The following is a 17,138-nucleotide window of genomic DNA, read 5'->3' on the forward strand; positions in this document are numbered from 1 at the left end:
TCAAATGTGGAAAAAATGTTGGTAGCGATAAATCAGTTTATAAAAGAGAGAAAATTACACAAACAGGGCAAAATCAATTCAAACAATTTATGTTGATCAATGATGAATGTTCAATGGTCATGGGACAATTAATTACTGCAAATCTTGAATGGAAAATGTTGTCAAGTGATAGTCACAATCTTGGGAGAAAATACAGGATTCTGAAGTAACATTACAGTCCATAGAAACAAGAGTGAGGGGAGTGAAATCTAAATTGAGCAGTGTAATTAAACAAGTAAGAGTAGTATGAAGAGCAGATAGAAAAGAAGATAAATTTAACTTTGAGAGTCTTATTGCTGAAGGTAAACATGTAACTGAGCTATAATCTATTTTAATGGCTGAAACTAACCCTGTAGTTAATATTCAAAACTGTCATGTAACTGATGTAATTAGTACAGAGAACATAGTTAATATCAGTGATGATGTAAATGCAGTTGAAGATGTTGATAGTGAGATAAAGTATGAAACCTCCTGGCAGATTAAAACTGTGTGCCCGACCGAGACTCGAACTCGGGACCTTTGCCTTTCGCGGACAAGTGCTCTACCATCTGAGCTACCGAAGCACGACTCACACCCGGTACTCACAGCTTTACTTCTGCCAGTATCTCGTCTCCTACCTTCCAAACTTTACAGAAGCTCTCCTGCGAACCTAGCAGAACTAGCACTCCTGAAAGAAAGGATATAGCGGAGACATGGCTTAGCCACAGCCTGGGGGATGTTTCCAGAATGAGATTTTCACTCTGCAGCGGAGTGGGCGCTGATATGAAACCTTCTGGCAGATTAAAACGAGCACTTGCCCGCGAAAGGCAAAGGTCCCGAGTTCGAGTCTCGGTCGGGCACACAGTTTTAATCTGCCAGGTGGTTTCATATCAGCGCACACTCCGCTGCAGAGTGAAAATCTCATTCTGGAGATAAAGTATCTTCTTAGCCTGAAAATGTTTGTGTGTTTCCTGAGAGTAAAAGCAGGGTATATGAATTGTCAGGACTATATGAATTTTCAACATTAGGTAGAATAAGATATTTATATAGACCAAAACTTTGTAACAACAAATCTGTTTGGAAAAACTACCAGAATTTCGAGAAACACTGAAGCTTAATTGGTTAGTGTAGTATCTGAATGTATTTTTCAGCCAGTTTAAAGGTAAACATAAAGAATTAAGTGTTAATGCAGCAATTTATGACAAAATATTTTGAAATGTTTATCACTGGTGAAAAACTAGCTACTGAGATCTTTGCACTAGAACTAAAGGGCTACTGAATAATGTGAACACAAAGTTATGTTTGTCCTCAATGCAAAATTAACGTAATAGTAAGTTTGTGTTTTGGTTAGACAACGAAATGGAAAGGATACCACATGATAGACCATTTAAAGGGCTAAGAAACCACAGGAAAAATTAGTACGTCTCAGAATTTTGAACATCTGGCACCATTTTACATTGCCAAACGCTTTTGCAGGTAGAAAAATACAATGATCGTTTCTTGACTTTTCTTGTCTTCTCTACGCTATGAACAGCAACTTCAGTACTACCTTTTTTGAGCTTTTTCCTTTCCTAAAGCCAAACTGATCATGTAACACTTCCTCAGTTCTCAGTTCCATTCTTCTTCTTGATCAACATCAACTCCCAGCGTCCAGTCCCAAAGCTAACTAAAGCTCCCTACCGTTACAGTGTGTATTTAAAGCAAACCTGATTTGCATCATTACAGTCCTGTACGACTAGCGCAAAATCTAAATAGACCTTTCAGTTGTAGAAAGAAGCGTACCGAATTCCTTTTATGTCCCACAACTTCTTTGTGTTGCAATTTTTTTACCGCTAATGTACATTCTCAAGCGTGATCTAGTTACGCCTGCATATCGGTTAATTCCAACGCACCCAAACATTTGGAGAACTTTTGAGCAAAGACACGGTAGGTGCTCTGTCACAGGCGATAGATATTAAACATTACAACCTTTTAGTCTCTTACCAGAGTTTTGAAGACCTGGTCAAGGAATACGTCCCTCCGATGAGATTCATCTTACAGAAGGTACCAAATTTTAAAAACAACGCTATTACTATTACTATTAATAATAATAATAATAAACTGAAGAATATCATCTCACGCAAAATACCTATACCGAAATGTGCATTTCCAACAACACTAACATGAGAGATTACAAATCTGCCATTCAATCTGAAGATGTTTACCTTTCACGAATAAAAACTCTGAAAAAGAAAACAAATACAGAACAAATGATCGAAAATTGATGAGAAATGCCCTTGGGTCAAACTGCATAAGCTGTAACTTTCAGCTAAGAAGCAAGCAATCGATCAAACAGAACATATTCACAGTGAATTAGCAATCGCAAAATAATTCTTATGTTGCAACCTTTTCGAAAGAATAAACCCAGACTGAGTAACGTCGCAAGTATTTAAAGTTTATGGGACCAAAAGAAAGAAAAACAGACAAATCACGAAATGGATTGGACAATAAAAAATTATCTAAAACTGGCAGGGGTAGCACAAGAGTGGAAATTGTTCGATCTGAAGGACAACAATGAAAAGTTGACCAGGAGAAAAGGCGTAGTAGTTTACAAACCTATACACCCCTATATGCGATAAAAGCAGGAAATGAAAACTCAGTTGTTCAATCATTTAATTTGTATACGTATGTATTTGACCCAATAAACTTACTGTTTTTTTACCAACCATTCATTTTGAGCGGTTGCTACCGTCTAAGATGTGAAGGTGGTTGTCGCGTTAATTACTTTATCTCCCCCTCCCCCCCCCACACGATCGTAACGGTACCATATCGTTACCTCATCGCGTAATACAGATAAGCCGTTTCTCCATCGTATCTTCCCTATAATCAATAGCGGCAGCATTACCAACGCACACTAAGAAATTATGGCAGGGATGTGAAGTTTTACTCGCTGGATTGAGCCAGTGTACAAATTTGCAGAGCTGATAATTCGAAGGAGATAAAAGAATTAAATTCCAGCACAAATCGGTAACTGATTAGTAGAGAAGTTCTGTCAGTTAATCATTTTTTAAACAAAGGGCAGAGAGGCTGACCTGTTGCTGCGGCTGCATCTGCTGCTGGTGCATGGGCGGCAGCGGCTGCGCGCCCGACTGCTGCTGCTGCTGTTGTTGTTGCTGCTGCTGCTGCTGTTGCTGGGCGACGTTGGGCGAGGGCGGCGGCGCCTTGAGCAAGTTGGGCAGCACGTTGGGCGCGGGCGCCGACAGGTGCTGCTTGGTGAGCGTGTGGTGGGACGGCGACGTGGCCAGCGGCATGCTCTGCGCCAGCATCATGGCGGCCGTGTCCTGCTCCACGTCCACCACGACGCTCGAGCTGCCCGAGTGACCGACGTGGTAGTGGCCCTGCGCGCGGTGCTTCCCCGACAATGTGTCGAAGCTGCCCGCCGACGGCACGCGCCCCAGCTGGCCACCCGGCGACTGCGCCTGCTGTTGTTGCTGCTGCTGTTGCTGCTGCTGCTGCAGCGACTTCACCTCCAGGCGCGTCTTGTCGCGCTGGTAGTAGACGCCGGCGAAGATGAGCACGTTGAGGATGAGCAGCGAGCAGCCGATGGCGATGGTGACGCTGAGCGCGGTCGAGTAGGCGGCGTAACCAGCCGCTTCCAAGCTGGCCAGCGTGTCTCCGGTCGAGTTGCCCTGCTGCAGGTGGTGCGTCGCCTGCTGCTGCTGCTGGTAGCTGCCGCCACCACCGCCTCCCACCACTGTCACGCACGTCGTCATCAGAGTGTCCATCGTCGTGACAGACACCTGCAAGTTAGCCATTATATTAGGCTCCAAGAAGCTGTTCCCAGAGCAGTGGAGATGCAAGAAGTATATAGATGACGAAATGTGCTGTGAGGTGCCTCTGAGAGATGTTTGATTCGGTACCATTCCCGTGAGAAAGACCGCCTTCATAATGCTACTGCTCTGTGATTGGCTGCTGTGTTCGGAGCAAGGGCACCAAAACGTTAAAGTATAGTTATTATTATTAGTTAAACTACTCATTGGTATTACTTTACTTTTTAATATAAAAATCTCTCAACAGCTGATTATCAATCAGTCATTTTAGAATTATTAAAAACAATTTAAATCAGAAACAAAAGACTGATGAAATTGGAGACGAAGCACTTCGGAAGCGTTCGGGTCACACCTTTTCTGGTATAGCGCGCGAAGTGTTTCGGCTGTTCGTCACTCTGGATTAGGCAGTCGAGAGGAACAGACGTTGTCTGTCGTAGGATGTATTTCCAATTTTTATTTAAGTTCCTGTCCGTCACTCTGGATTAGGCAGTCCAGTTGTACAGTCATGTTGTCTGTGGCAGGATGTGTTTGCCAGTATTCAGTATTAAAAGATTCACTCCGGTAGTCATGAGGCACAGACACGTGCCACCAATAGTGTAAAGATATATTTTCGTAAACATTGTGTTTGATCATGTGCTTTGCTGTATCAGAAGGTGCTGTATTAATATCATGTAATCTTCCTGTGTGCCTATATTAAAATACGCGAGTGGCATCCCAAAGAAGTGATACATTATTTCAGAACAGAATCTCGCAGAAATCAGTTTCAGCCTCAAGATACAGAACCTACGACCTGCGTGCTGTTTTCTGCGCTGGGGACATCAACTTGAAGACAGCAGGTTAGTGAACTATAACAGAACCTTCGTATTCCACACAGTGCAGAGGAAACAACTAGGCGCCTCACGTGTATTGCATGCATAGAACAAATGTGCTCCGTGACACGTTATCTGCAGTAATGCAGAGGAAGTAAAGAAGGATGATCGTTATTAACACCAACAATCAATTCATTCTACCTTTCTTGCCGTAAGCTGCCTGTTAACGAGCAGTGATGGGCCTGCTTAGCGGTCTTATCACTTTTCAGTATAGTTTCGTGAATGATACAGAAAATTCTGTCGTGTGAACAAACCACGTCTCACACAGAAACAACGTAAATAATGCAAACGAATCACGATTACTAGGTTACCAGGAGTGTCATTTGAAACTGACTGCTTCAGTTGACACCTGGGGTCGCAGAACAATATGATAATGTGATTCTTGAAGTTTTCCCGGCGGACATAATGGTGCATCATCTTTTGGGCGTGCACTCGGGACAGCGACAATTCTTCTTGCGATATTTCGGCTAGAAACCTCCCAGCCATCTTCAAGGCGAGTCGGAGATGGAACAATATGATAATGGTTGAACAGAATTGAAGACATCATTAAATTCGTTCTCAGTTGCTATGGTAAATGTCATGTAAGCAATTAGCTATCAATAACTTTGTTATTCTAATCCAGGTACAGTATTCTGCACTCCGAAAGACTGTCAACATTTCTCATGATACATTACTCATTTTGAACGTTGCTGGCCTCTGCACACTAAGGGTGCCATGCCTACCGATACCAACAAAAGTAGGTCCTATGTTGACATACTTCATCATACTGACAATATGTTAAAAGAACTGAACACCAGCCAATATTGAATTGAAAGGAAAGATGAAAAAGATTAAGGAAATAACTTTTACTAGGCAACTATTCGTGAGCAAGAAATAAAAACATGGGTATCTGTTCACTAAAATCACCATGAATACATCATACACAACTGGATGGTAGGAAACTGGGAAGTGAGTTGTAGTCATGAACCAGCAAGGCAGAAAACATCATCATACTCATCATCGCCATCGTTATCATCATCTTCGTCATCATCATCTTCGTCATCTTCGTCATCATCATCATCATCATGACAGTCCCGTCTCAATTACGCCATTACATATAACCAGAGTTTCAAGTACCCTTCATCAGGTTACTAACAAACTACAAAGGGTAATCACGCAAGGTCATCAAAATATTATCAGTGGGAATGATAAGTTTCACAGAGAAGACATTCTTTTGCTCCAGAGATCCATAGTGAGGAAATCCTTGAGAGTGTATAACATGGTATAAATCAAGGACATGTCACACATTCTTAGAAAAATAAAGCGATACGCTAAGGTTCCTTCCACAGAACCTAAGTGAAATGATCGTCGTGAACGTTCATTATATAAAAAACTTGAAATCTTTGGTTGTTTAAGAGGCAATAATAACCTAGTCACAAATGTATAAATATAATATTTTGATTGGCTTCTGAACTACAGATCATTAAACTGGGGAAAATATTAACAGGAATTAATCGATCATACACATCATTGTTTAGCTGATGACAGTGTACAGTGTGCCTCTGCTGTAAGTACCCCAGACAGCTAATGAAAGAACGCAACTGAACAAGTTTGAAAGTAGGACTGAAGCTCAATCACGATAATGTATGATGAAGATATCAAAATGACGTGTACTCAATTAACAATGAGAGCATAGATGCCGGCCGAAGTGGCCGTGCGGTTAAAGGCGCTGCAGTCTGGAACCGCAAGACCGCTACGGTTGCAGGTTCGAATCCTGCCTCGGGCATGGATGTTTGTGATGTCCTTAGGTTAGTTAGGTTTAACTAGTTCTAAGTTCTAGGGGACTAATGACCTCAGCAGTTGAGTCCCATAGTGCTCAGAGCCATTTGAACCATTTTTTTGAGACCATAGAAACTGATGATGAGTTCTTGAATTTAGGGCACCTGAGGACGGCGACTATTTGGAAAGCAATACAAATAAACGGAAAGATAAAACCGACACGGATTCCAGTATCTGAGAAATCATAGCATTTTCATCAACGTATAGTAGCAGTTTGCATTTAGTACATTGAGACATGAAATTTCAGCGTGAGAACCATCGAAAAACTGAGAGCTGTTCATTGAATAATAGAAAGATACATGCTGGCATTAATGTAACAAACATATAAGGGTACGTTGTGGTCTGGAAGACGTAACAAAGACTAATGAACAACATGTTGTCTTGCGAATGCATGTTACGATGGACCACGATGTTCTTTGCTGCATTTCAGCAGATAAAGGAAGATAGAAGTGACGATCTAATGGAAGATGACACTTAAAAACATGCTAGAATGAAATGGATGACCAATAATTTCATCGTTACGGCACAGAAGGAAAATGCAAGTACAGATTGTAGACAACCATATAATGGCAAAGTTTTTCGTTATGTGAGAGACATTGCGGATACGTTCTGCAGATACTGGATACAATTGAATGTTTTACCCACAAGAAATAATTCATGAATAGAGTATATCAAGGTTTGCTACAAATTAATTTTGAAGAGTCTGGTAATACAGCGTAAAAACGTACACTACGCCACCTCCACCACGATAATAGCCTGCGCATATTGCCAACACTATTACCGAACATATCGTAAATTGTAAACCGTTGCAGCTTTCTCCATACAAATTAGACCTCAACCGTCTTTCTCACTCCCGTCAACCTACTTTTTTTTTCTCTCTACATCAATGCTACATAAGATCAGCAGAAGTTATGAAGAGATGAATCTGTTGTTTAGAATACAGTATCGGAAAAGAATTCTAAGTTTAGATGACATTTCGCTCTAAACATATTCACCTGGAAGAGCATTACCAAATATCGCATAAATCTGCACACACAAACCATAAGTTGCCACTTTTCTTTAAACTATTTTGTATCGGATGTCTTGGCACTACACAGTAGCGTCGAAAACTAAAGCAACAAACGGTCACTACTTGATTTTGAGCTTGTGTCAACGCGGCAGTCGTTAAAGTGTGGTAGGTCGTGATCACTTGGTCGGAGGAACTATTCGAAAGATATCCAGCTAGTGTATTGACTTTCACGGTCGCCTGTCGGAAGAATATTGAGGAGTAATACGCAAATAGGGAATATCGTCCAAGATTAAAGCATTCATGGAATTTGAATTTTTATTCGAATCTTGCTGCTTGATTTTGTTATTGTAATTCAATCATAACTTTCGACAAATGATGTAATTGACTAATAATAGAATCTCAGTCCACTATGCTTAATGTGCTCCACCGATCCGGTAATAAAATAATAATAATTATTATTATGAAACAATCTTTCGCGTCCCGGCACAGGTGGTGCCTTTGACTAATCTTGAGACAGTGTAACGTGCGTTGGCGACATCTGGGTGCTTTTTTGACGATTTTTTGAAATAGGTTTCATCCTTCACAACCTTTATAACGGAGACGAGAGGGAGAAAGAATCTCCTTGGCTAATTAGGAGGTCGGTAGTGTCAATATTGTCGATTGTAAAGGAGTAATGTTTCTGGTCGATTCTGTAGAAGTTGTAAATAATCACTCTGATGTAACGCTTTTACTGAGCTGTTAGATACAAGTAAGATTATAGCGAACTGAGTAGGTGAGGTGTCAGATCTACTATCTTTACTATACAGTCAGTCAACTATCGAAATGAATCAGAGACGAGTGCTCTTAGTCACGCAGGTTCTGCTAACTACTGGCCCATTAGACCTTTCTCAGTTTACTATACGGCCACTTGGCTTTGCAGTATAGGAGACAAGTCGTCAGTAATGACTTGGTCCTGTCATTTACTGAAATGCTTAAGTATTATTCGTTGAGATAGAGACAGGCATTCTCTGTTCAATACTATTCCACGAAATGTACAGTAACTATCTCGCAGTTAACATGTGTCGCCGGAGTCTTTCCCACGGCTACTCGTAGCTGATGAAACTGTCTTCATCGCTGCTACGGCGACGTCGCCGCTCCGTACGCTGACTGCTCCGTACTACAACTGATAAGCGGACCTCCTCTCCACTGACAGCGGCACCTTGATTGATCTGACTACACTTGGCCTTCCCGTGCGATCTCAGTACTGTTTGGTTTCATCCACTAGGAAGTTTTCCATCACGTGCGTTGAAGTTGTATTGTCTGGTTGGGCTCTCTCTTTGGTAGCATTCCATCTACATGTGACGCCTTAATGTTAGATTAATTCTGTTGTCGTACATTATGTGCGTCAGTGTTATATTTCCTCTGTCGTATTTTATCTCGCCCTCTCAGTGTCTTGGCGCCATTTCTAGTGTCTGTGTACCGGCTGGTCGCCCAAATGACGAGTGGCATCCAGTTTAAAGTGGCGTTATCTTCTCCAAATATTCTTTAGCTGTCCTATTTGTCTTGTACTCCTACGAAGCAAGGCGCTTACGCCATCCTCAAGTAAATATTTTTTTGATGTAACTGTTAATCAAATGTTTTCAAATGTTTTCATTGTCTAAGATCAAGACAAATCCGTCATCGATAAGTAGAAGAGTTGCTATGAACTAACTGAGCAAACGAAGAGGAACTCTCGCAAATTGCACCTGTTTTGTGGGTGGGTCTTTCTAGTGCCTGTGTAACTGTTCAACGATCGAGTAATGGTCTGTATGCCTGTTGCACAATACTAAGGCTACTCATCGATGATTGTAGATGATTTGCTTTATAAGCTCAGTTATCAGCAGTCTTATTCTACATCACAGACTATCTACTGTCATTACGACAGAACTGACGTCTTTCTCTTATGGCAGACATAGGAAGGAAGACAGGTCCCAAGTACACGTAGTCAGCTGCATGAAAATCCGACTATGAGAGCAATTAGAGCACTGAAATGTATACATCAAAGTGAGGAAGCCATTCATTGGAGCACGGCTCAACGAGGCATTTTATACACTACCTTTCAGCCGTTGCAGATTGGACTGTATTTTAAGAGCAGCAGCCTGTTTCTTAATACGCGAAGGGAGGAAACAGATCGGTGCCGTCAAAATGTCAAACACATAGAGGTCTTCTGGACGGAAAGTGAGGATAGCGAAATAATACTCTTCATTGTCGAATCTGTTTCGTGCTTTCCAGAAATAAAGAATATGTATTAGGGTTGAAAACGTCAGGGCTGTCCTGTGATGGTACGGACAAGGATCGTCATAACAGGCAAAATATCTCTGCACATAGCTGGCGTGAAACAGGGAAGATCGACGGTTGCCACGCCGCAGGTGGGCGGTTGTTTCCTGATGATGATGATGGCCAAGATTTAATCTGTATAGTGCAATAAAAATTTCAAGTAAACTATGTTATGGTACGTCTGTAGTGACCTAAAGTCTTTACGTGATGGTGGTCTGATACGTGCCAATATACATAATGCATCCTCGTCAACTTACAACTGATATTCATGTGGACTGTCTCTGACACACAGTGACATTATTGGCCTCATGTAACGGCACTGCTGCGAAAGATGTGATTACATGTTACTAAAGTCAACAGTTCGCAATTTTCCGGAACAGTCAGGAAACATTAGAATGCACAAAATTTATTTATTTCTCAATAGTTTACTTTTTCTAGAATAGAAATGGTAGTAGTCTGATTTGCGTTCGTTGTTCAAGGGCAACGATATTGATTTTTAGACTAGAACTTCTTGCAGTATCACACTATAATCTAACGTAAATAATCGTGATTCTCATTACTATGCGAACTGATCCCGTGTAACAGCTGGAGCGACATTAGCTGTAGCTGGTTGTATCTTAAGATGGTCTGCACGTAGTGTTTCAAGACTGACGACACGAGTGACATCAATCGCGCAGATACATTATTCAACCTGAGTGAGCTGGGGCAGTGGTTAATAAACTGGACTTAAATTCGGGAGCACGACGGTTCAAACCCGCGACCGGCCGTCCGGATTTAGATTTCAGTGATTTACCTAAATTGCTCCAGGCAAACACCAGGATTTTTCCTCTGAAACGGCACGGCCGATTTCTTTCCCCATCCTTGACACAATCTGGGCTTGTGCTCCATCTCTAACGATCTCGATGTCGACGGGAGGTTAAACCCAATCTTTCTTTCTTACTTTCTTCCTACTCCATACAAACTTTCGCTCGATATTTTGCTCAGTCGTTCCGAAATACACATGGAAGAGGAACTACTAGTGACGGTGGTTACGCTATGTGCTCTTAAACTGAAAAAGAAAAAAATCTACACGTCGTTCACGACGATCCTGGATTTGCTTACTGACGAGAGGGGCATTCTCTGATCAGAGAACTGTAGCAGGAACCAGAAGATTGCTGCAATTACTTATGTAACGACATAGAGACGAACTATATATTCAGTACAACGAAAACCCAGTCCAAAGTTGTAAATTTTACTTTTTTATTTATTCGATGACTAGTTTCGGGCCGAGACTCATTTTCAAATCATTGTAATATAGTAGAAATTGTACTTCCGAAGATGTGAAAAATGTTCAACGAATAGTTACAGTGCATGCTATTCTAGCATGATGGAAGTTCGTGAACTGTATACTGTTAACGCCCGTAACACTAGAAACTGGAAAAGAAAGTAATATCCTGAGAGCGGCTTTTTTAAGTCTCCACGAGAGACTCATCGGAACGTTAAGGTTTTTAGCGACTGGCAGGAGCTACAAGGACCTTGAACTGCCTAATTTTTGTATGAAGGATGAAATGAATAACGGTTGTTGGCCACGAATCTTTGAAGTGATTTTTGTTACGTAACTCCTTTTCAGAGTCTTCTACGTCTGGCCGTGATCTTCGAAATTCAAGAAGGAAAATAAATAGAAATACGACAAAGAGGGTTTATAAACTTCTTCCGTTCGAGCACTCTCTTTCCTGTAAACTGTTCGATATAGTTTACCTTTTTGGTGGCCAACTCTTTTTGTTGCTTCACTTCCTTGTCCTTATCAGTGACAGTGCCGTATGCCTGGTTTCTCCTGTCTCGGTTGCTGAAGACTTAGATTTTACTTCCCAGCGTCAAGGAAAACTTTGGCACCGCTCTATGAGCTCCGTAAAAAAACTGTGAGTCCTGTGTCGCAAGTCTACCATTTTCTTTCGCCACTTCACGCACTAAAGTGATAGTTGCAACCTCTGTTGGTGCAAAGTTTGAGCGATGAGACTGATGTGCGTCTACATGCTCAGACTCGTCACAGGTCTTGCACGTACACAAAGCTCCAGCCCAACGGTCTTTTACGACTTTGTCAAACGTCATTCAGTTCATACAAGACTGCCAAAATTCCGTCCGCATGTAACCTTGTATTTGACAAATTTGACATGATCCTGCAAGGCCGACGACAAAACTTTACGTGTAGATCAGGATTTAGAATAAGTTTTGTTTTAATTCTTCTTCTACATACCATACCAAATAGTTGTTATATCGCCGCGTCCCAACCGTTAGTAAAACATCCGGAGACATGACTGATCGTACAATAAATGTAAACGCAGGCAAAACTCATGAAACTACATAAACTGCATTGTGTTCATAGACGCAATATTTCAATTTTTTTAAGTTTAGTTTTTGCATCTTGTCCTCCGTTTCAACTTTAGCGACATCCTGCAGTGGCTGAACAGACCACGAGCGTCTTTTCTTTAAGATCTTGATCAAACACTTTTTAAACTTGCTTGTATTTCTTCGTTTTCATTATTCCTATGGCTGACTATTATGATGACTATTTTCCTTGTCACATAACAATTTTTTCACGGAGTCTGATCGTTTGCATATTCTTACTGAAATTATTTCATTTAATCTAATTACATCTGTATGGAACGTTTTGACGATCGTGGTTCTGGTGCTTCTGGCGCTGATGTACCAACAACTGCCAATGTGGTGCTCAGTTCTATTGGTTTTGACGTTTTATTATCAAGATTACGCGGCATTTTTCTCTTCACCCACCATCAACATCGATAATTTGTTGCATTAAATAATGCAACTCCTGCATTTCGTTACAGTGTTATGCGCTCGTGAACTGGTTTGGCTGAAAATGCAGGGAACAAACATCACATTGTGGTGTGTGTGTGTGTGTGTGTGTGTGTGTGTGTGTGTGTGTGTGTGTGTACAAAGTCGTTCTTCAAAATTTCACGTCGTCTAATATTTACTAGTTACTTTGAGCCGCTAAATACGAAAGTTGATCTTCTTTGTATGATAGAAGACAATACTATTTTATCGAATAAGAAAAACGGTGTCTTCGTTACGCTATTTTTGTGATTTGTTGTGCTACATACGCTCCCTTTTATCAGAACCACTTCTTCACTCATCTGAAAATGTATTCATCAGCATTTACTTGCCGCTGCCACGCTGCTGTCGTAATGTGTCAGACATCAGCCAGAGTGGCACTGTTTCTTTTGTAAGACTCGAATTGTGTTACCTCAATTCATTATTAGTTCAGTGCCGTTTCTGGAGTCACGTCGCAAGGCGTCTGCCTCGATAGTTGAGTGGTCAGCGTGACGGACCGTCGTGTCGAAGGGCCCAGGTTCGATTCCCGGCTGGGTCGGAGATTTTCTCCGCTCAGGGTCTGGGTGCTGTCTTCACCACCACCACCACCACCACCACCACCACCACCACCACCACCACCATCCCATTGACGCGCAAGTCGCCGAAGTGGCGTCAACTCAAAAGACCTGCACCGGGCGACCGGTCTACCCGACTGGAGGCCCTAGCCACATGACATTTCCATTTCCACCTCGCAAGGTACGTCTCATAAGAGCGTGAAGTTTGTGCGCTGACCATAAAAAGAAACTCATCGTCTCCTATGCGTTTCTATTGGAAACAGTGTCCTTATCTTCCATCCACTGACCGCAAAAATGAAGGTATGTGCTTCTTTATAAATACAAACTGACTCGCAGATCTCAATGCAGCAGCTGCTACTATGTAGAGACTACGAAGCAACTTGGCAGTCAACTAACAGCTAAGAAGTGCTTCGAAAGGAACACGTGTTAACATCAGTCGCGACCAGCTGGTGTCCAATTGAAGGGAAAAAGTGGATACAAAGCTGATGAGAAACAGTAGGCTACCGAATGAGGTACACCTATCACAATGGAACAGTGCAGTGTATTCTCGCTTTATAAGGTCGCGGTGCTGACTTTCCGTCAGTGCGACACGTTCACCACAATTCAATATAGAATCCCCCCCGTAGACGGCTTCTCCAACGGCCCTGAGAAGTTGGGATGTAGAGATGAATGCGATGAGCTGCGAAGTTTTAACCTCTAGGCAGATCATTGCGAAATTCTACACGGTTCGTTACTAGCGATGTTCTATACATTCTTAGTCTACTTCCTCGAGCCTCGGGAATATTACGTTCGGTTACCCACCTCGAGACTGGAGCCGTTGCGAGCCCGGCCGTCGGCGGCAGCCACGATGGTGTCGTAGGAGCCGTAGGCGCGCGACAGAGGGTCCGGGCGCACGGGTCCGTCGTAAAGGTCGACGTCGTTGTGGTTGCGGAACAGGTTGTGGCGCGCCACCACGTCCTCCATGCCCGCGCGGTGCAGCTCCGGGATCAGGCGCAGCCACACCGACAGCTGGTGCGCGCGGAAGTGGTTCTTCATGCGCGGTTTCATACCTGCCAGGGCAAGGACCACACTGTAGCAGTCATTCTAAATAACAATACACCTGTAGGGCAAAATCGCGACTGGATCGCGGAAAGAACTGATTTTTACGAGACACGACTATTCAGATGGAAATATGTATTATTTTGCCCATTTTGGTTGGAGAACACCGCAGCTGTTTTCGTAAGCTACACTGTACGAAATACTGCCACCAGCCACTAGAATGTTTCTTATCCTGGCCGCGTCTGTGTGCTCTTTCTATGGCTACCATCTACGACGTGATTGTTTTCTAGGGTTAGGAGGCGGTCTGCAGCCATGAGTTGAAGGAAGGTGTAGGGAAGCAGCCTACTCACGCTGTATAAAATTCACATTAGTCTTTCCATTGTGTGCCAGCCTAGTCCGCTGTAACTAGCTCTGACGTCATAAATGTTGCGCAATACTCTAAAAATCAAGTAAATAACGTTTCTAGCATGTCAGAAGTAATACTAAATCAATATGTGTTGAATATCAGTTCAATAACTTTAACCATTTTCGAAATTTGGACGTTTTTCTGTAAAAATCATTGGCGCAACAGAAAAGAGCTAGAAACTTAAAAATTTATATTTAGATCCCTTTTTCATAATAATTTAGTAGAAACAGTATTCTGGATTTCACAAATTAAAATTTTTGTTGAAATTCATGATTTTCTGGTTTTTATCTTAAAAATTAAGGAAGCAAGATAGATTAAGTAGGCGAATAAATAAGGCTAGGATGTTTAAATTTAAGTAGAAGGGAGATCCGCTATAATCATAAAGATGTGAGAAGTTTCAATTGAATAACTATAAAACTATAGCGATAGCGTATCTCCAAAGGGCAAGTTCAGAGCTCGTGTACTGCGTGTAGTGTAATTAAATTAATTCTCTCGCCCAAAATATTTGACTTAGCCACGTCAGACTTTTATTATGATTACTTACTTGTGTGCTGAATACACATTTAAATTGAGAGTTTCATCGGCCATCAGCAAAGGAAGCGATGATTTATTCAAAAACTTAAAGTGGTGCATTACTAGCCCAGCGGCTAGTCGGGAGAGCAATTTTGATCAGGCGTTCCCTTAGCCGTCCGCACGGCGGCTTTATATATAAGAACGCTGCGCGAGAGAAAAAGGCCCCAGTTCTCTCCAGACGCTGAATAGCACGCCACCTGTGCCGGGAGTCGCGTCGCGTCGGTATCATTGCTATAAACAGCCTCGGATGCCGTAATAAGTTACACGGGATACGCGTAACCATGAAATCGTTTTCGAGTGAAGTGTTAATTCTGGGATGACTTTAATAATCTATCTTCAGTTTGCGTATGTCGTATTTTCACGTGCCGTCGCGGGACAGACATTCTACCATTATTTAGCGTGGCGTTTGATTAGCATTATCATCAAATTACGGCGAGCATTCACTTAAACATTTAGTCTGAACAGTTATAGTTGCATCAGCGCATTAGACTCTGAACTGCTCTGGTAGTTGGATTGTGTGGATTCTTTTGGTCTGTGACTTTCAGAATATAGTGAACATTTTAGAGAGAATCGTTTTTGATTATGAATCCCAGACAATCTCTTAATTCCTCAGAGCTATAAGCTGTAGCTATAAGTGTATTTCTCAGATGAAGTGGGCACTAGGAATTCTAATTACAGGCTTCACGTTTTGCTAATCACTTTCTGGTTGCCAATATTGAAGTTAGAGAGCCAGTGTTGAGAACGGCAAACCACAGCAATAAATAAGTAATGGGAATATTTAACAGCAATTAATCCACCCGCCGCCCCACATATGGTGCTAATCAGCCGGGAAATGCATCTTTTCTACATTCCACTCTACATTTAAATAACATCTTATATCAGACTAAGAGCAGCCGACCAGTTGCAAAGGATAAAGTAATCTTTACCTAGGTTTCAATAGATATAAATCTATCTTTTTCAGAAGACGGCAGTATTATAACAACATGAAGTGATATGTCCTTATCGTTTAGGCAAACATCTGCATAGTTACATTAATCATATAAAATATAGCCCTGAAAACAGGGTATGTCAGACAAATAAAATAGGTACATGGAAGTTGGAGAGCGCCTATATATTCTCAATATTAATTCACCCGCCGCCCCACATATGGCTAATAGGCCGGGAAAAACAAACAAAACATTTATTTAATAAACAATTATTCCACCCGCCGCCCCACAAACGGTGTTTTCACAGTCCTCCGAAATGGATGGTGATCTGGTCAGAAGAGGCATGCACGAGGTTGACTTTTTTCTTCAGGACAGCCGATGTATCCAGCATCCATTGCAGAATCTCAGGGAAGCGCTTTAAGTGGTGGCAGTAAAAAGTCCAATGAAAATTCCTACATTTTGACCCTGATTCTGCTTGGTTTGAACGCAGGGTGCTGTAAAATTCCCTTTACAAACTTCTGGGACTTGTACAGGACACTGATTAGACTATATTTTAAATTGGAAGCCATGTCCGGAAACGTTTCAAAACATGTTTCGTAGGTAGGTATGCAACACGTCAGTCATGGTGAGGGGTGCTTAATTCAGATCGGGTGATGCCATTTCTCGTCTGTCCTACCTCTCTGACTTGGTTCGAGCCTCATTCACGTGTCTGTAAGTGTCAGAGCAACATGGTTGAGTGTACGTTTGCAGGATACTCCGACATGATCCTTTAATGTACCGAAGCTCACGGTAATGGAAGACTTCTCGTCACCTAATCAAGACCGTTATCCACAAAGCGTGGAGGGTAAAAATCGTGGAGGGAGACCAAGAGATGAATACACTAAGCAGATTCAGAAGGATGTAGGTTGCAGTAGGTACTGGGAGATGAAAAAGCTTGCACAGGATAGAGTAGCATGGAGAGCTCCATCAAACCAGTCTCAGGACTGAAGACCAC

General features: G+C 42.0%; 1 protein-coding gene across 1 annotated transcript in view; it reads right to left on the reverse strand.

Moving 5' to 3' along the window:
- Positions 1-17,138, reverse strand: part of LOC124775219 (neuroligin-2-like) — a gene marked incomplete at both ends in the record, with an annotated part of 253,190 nt that overhangs the window by 8,808 nt on the left and 227,244 nt on the right. The window contains 2 exons of the mRNA XM_047250057.1: positions 3,198-3,954; positions 14,079-14,250. Of these exons, the coding sequence (XP_047106013.1) occupies positions 3,198-3,954; positions 14,079-14,250 (929 nt within the window). The remainder of the gene's footprint in view (positions 1-3,197; positions 3,955-14,078; positions 14,251-17,138) is intronic.

This window comes from Schistocerca piceifrons, chromosome 2 (assembly GCF_021461385.2).
Source record: "Schistocerca piceifrons isolate TAMUIC-IGC-003096 chromosome 2, iqSchPice1.1, whole genome shotgun sequence".
In the NCBI taxonomy this organism is placed as follows: Eukaryota; Metazoa; Arthropoda; class Insecta; order Orthoptera; family Acrididae; genus Schistocerca; species Schistocerca piceifrons.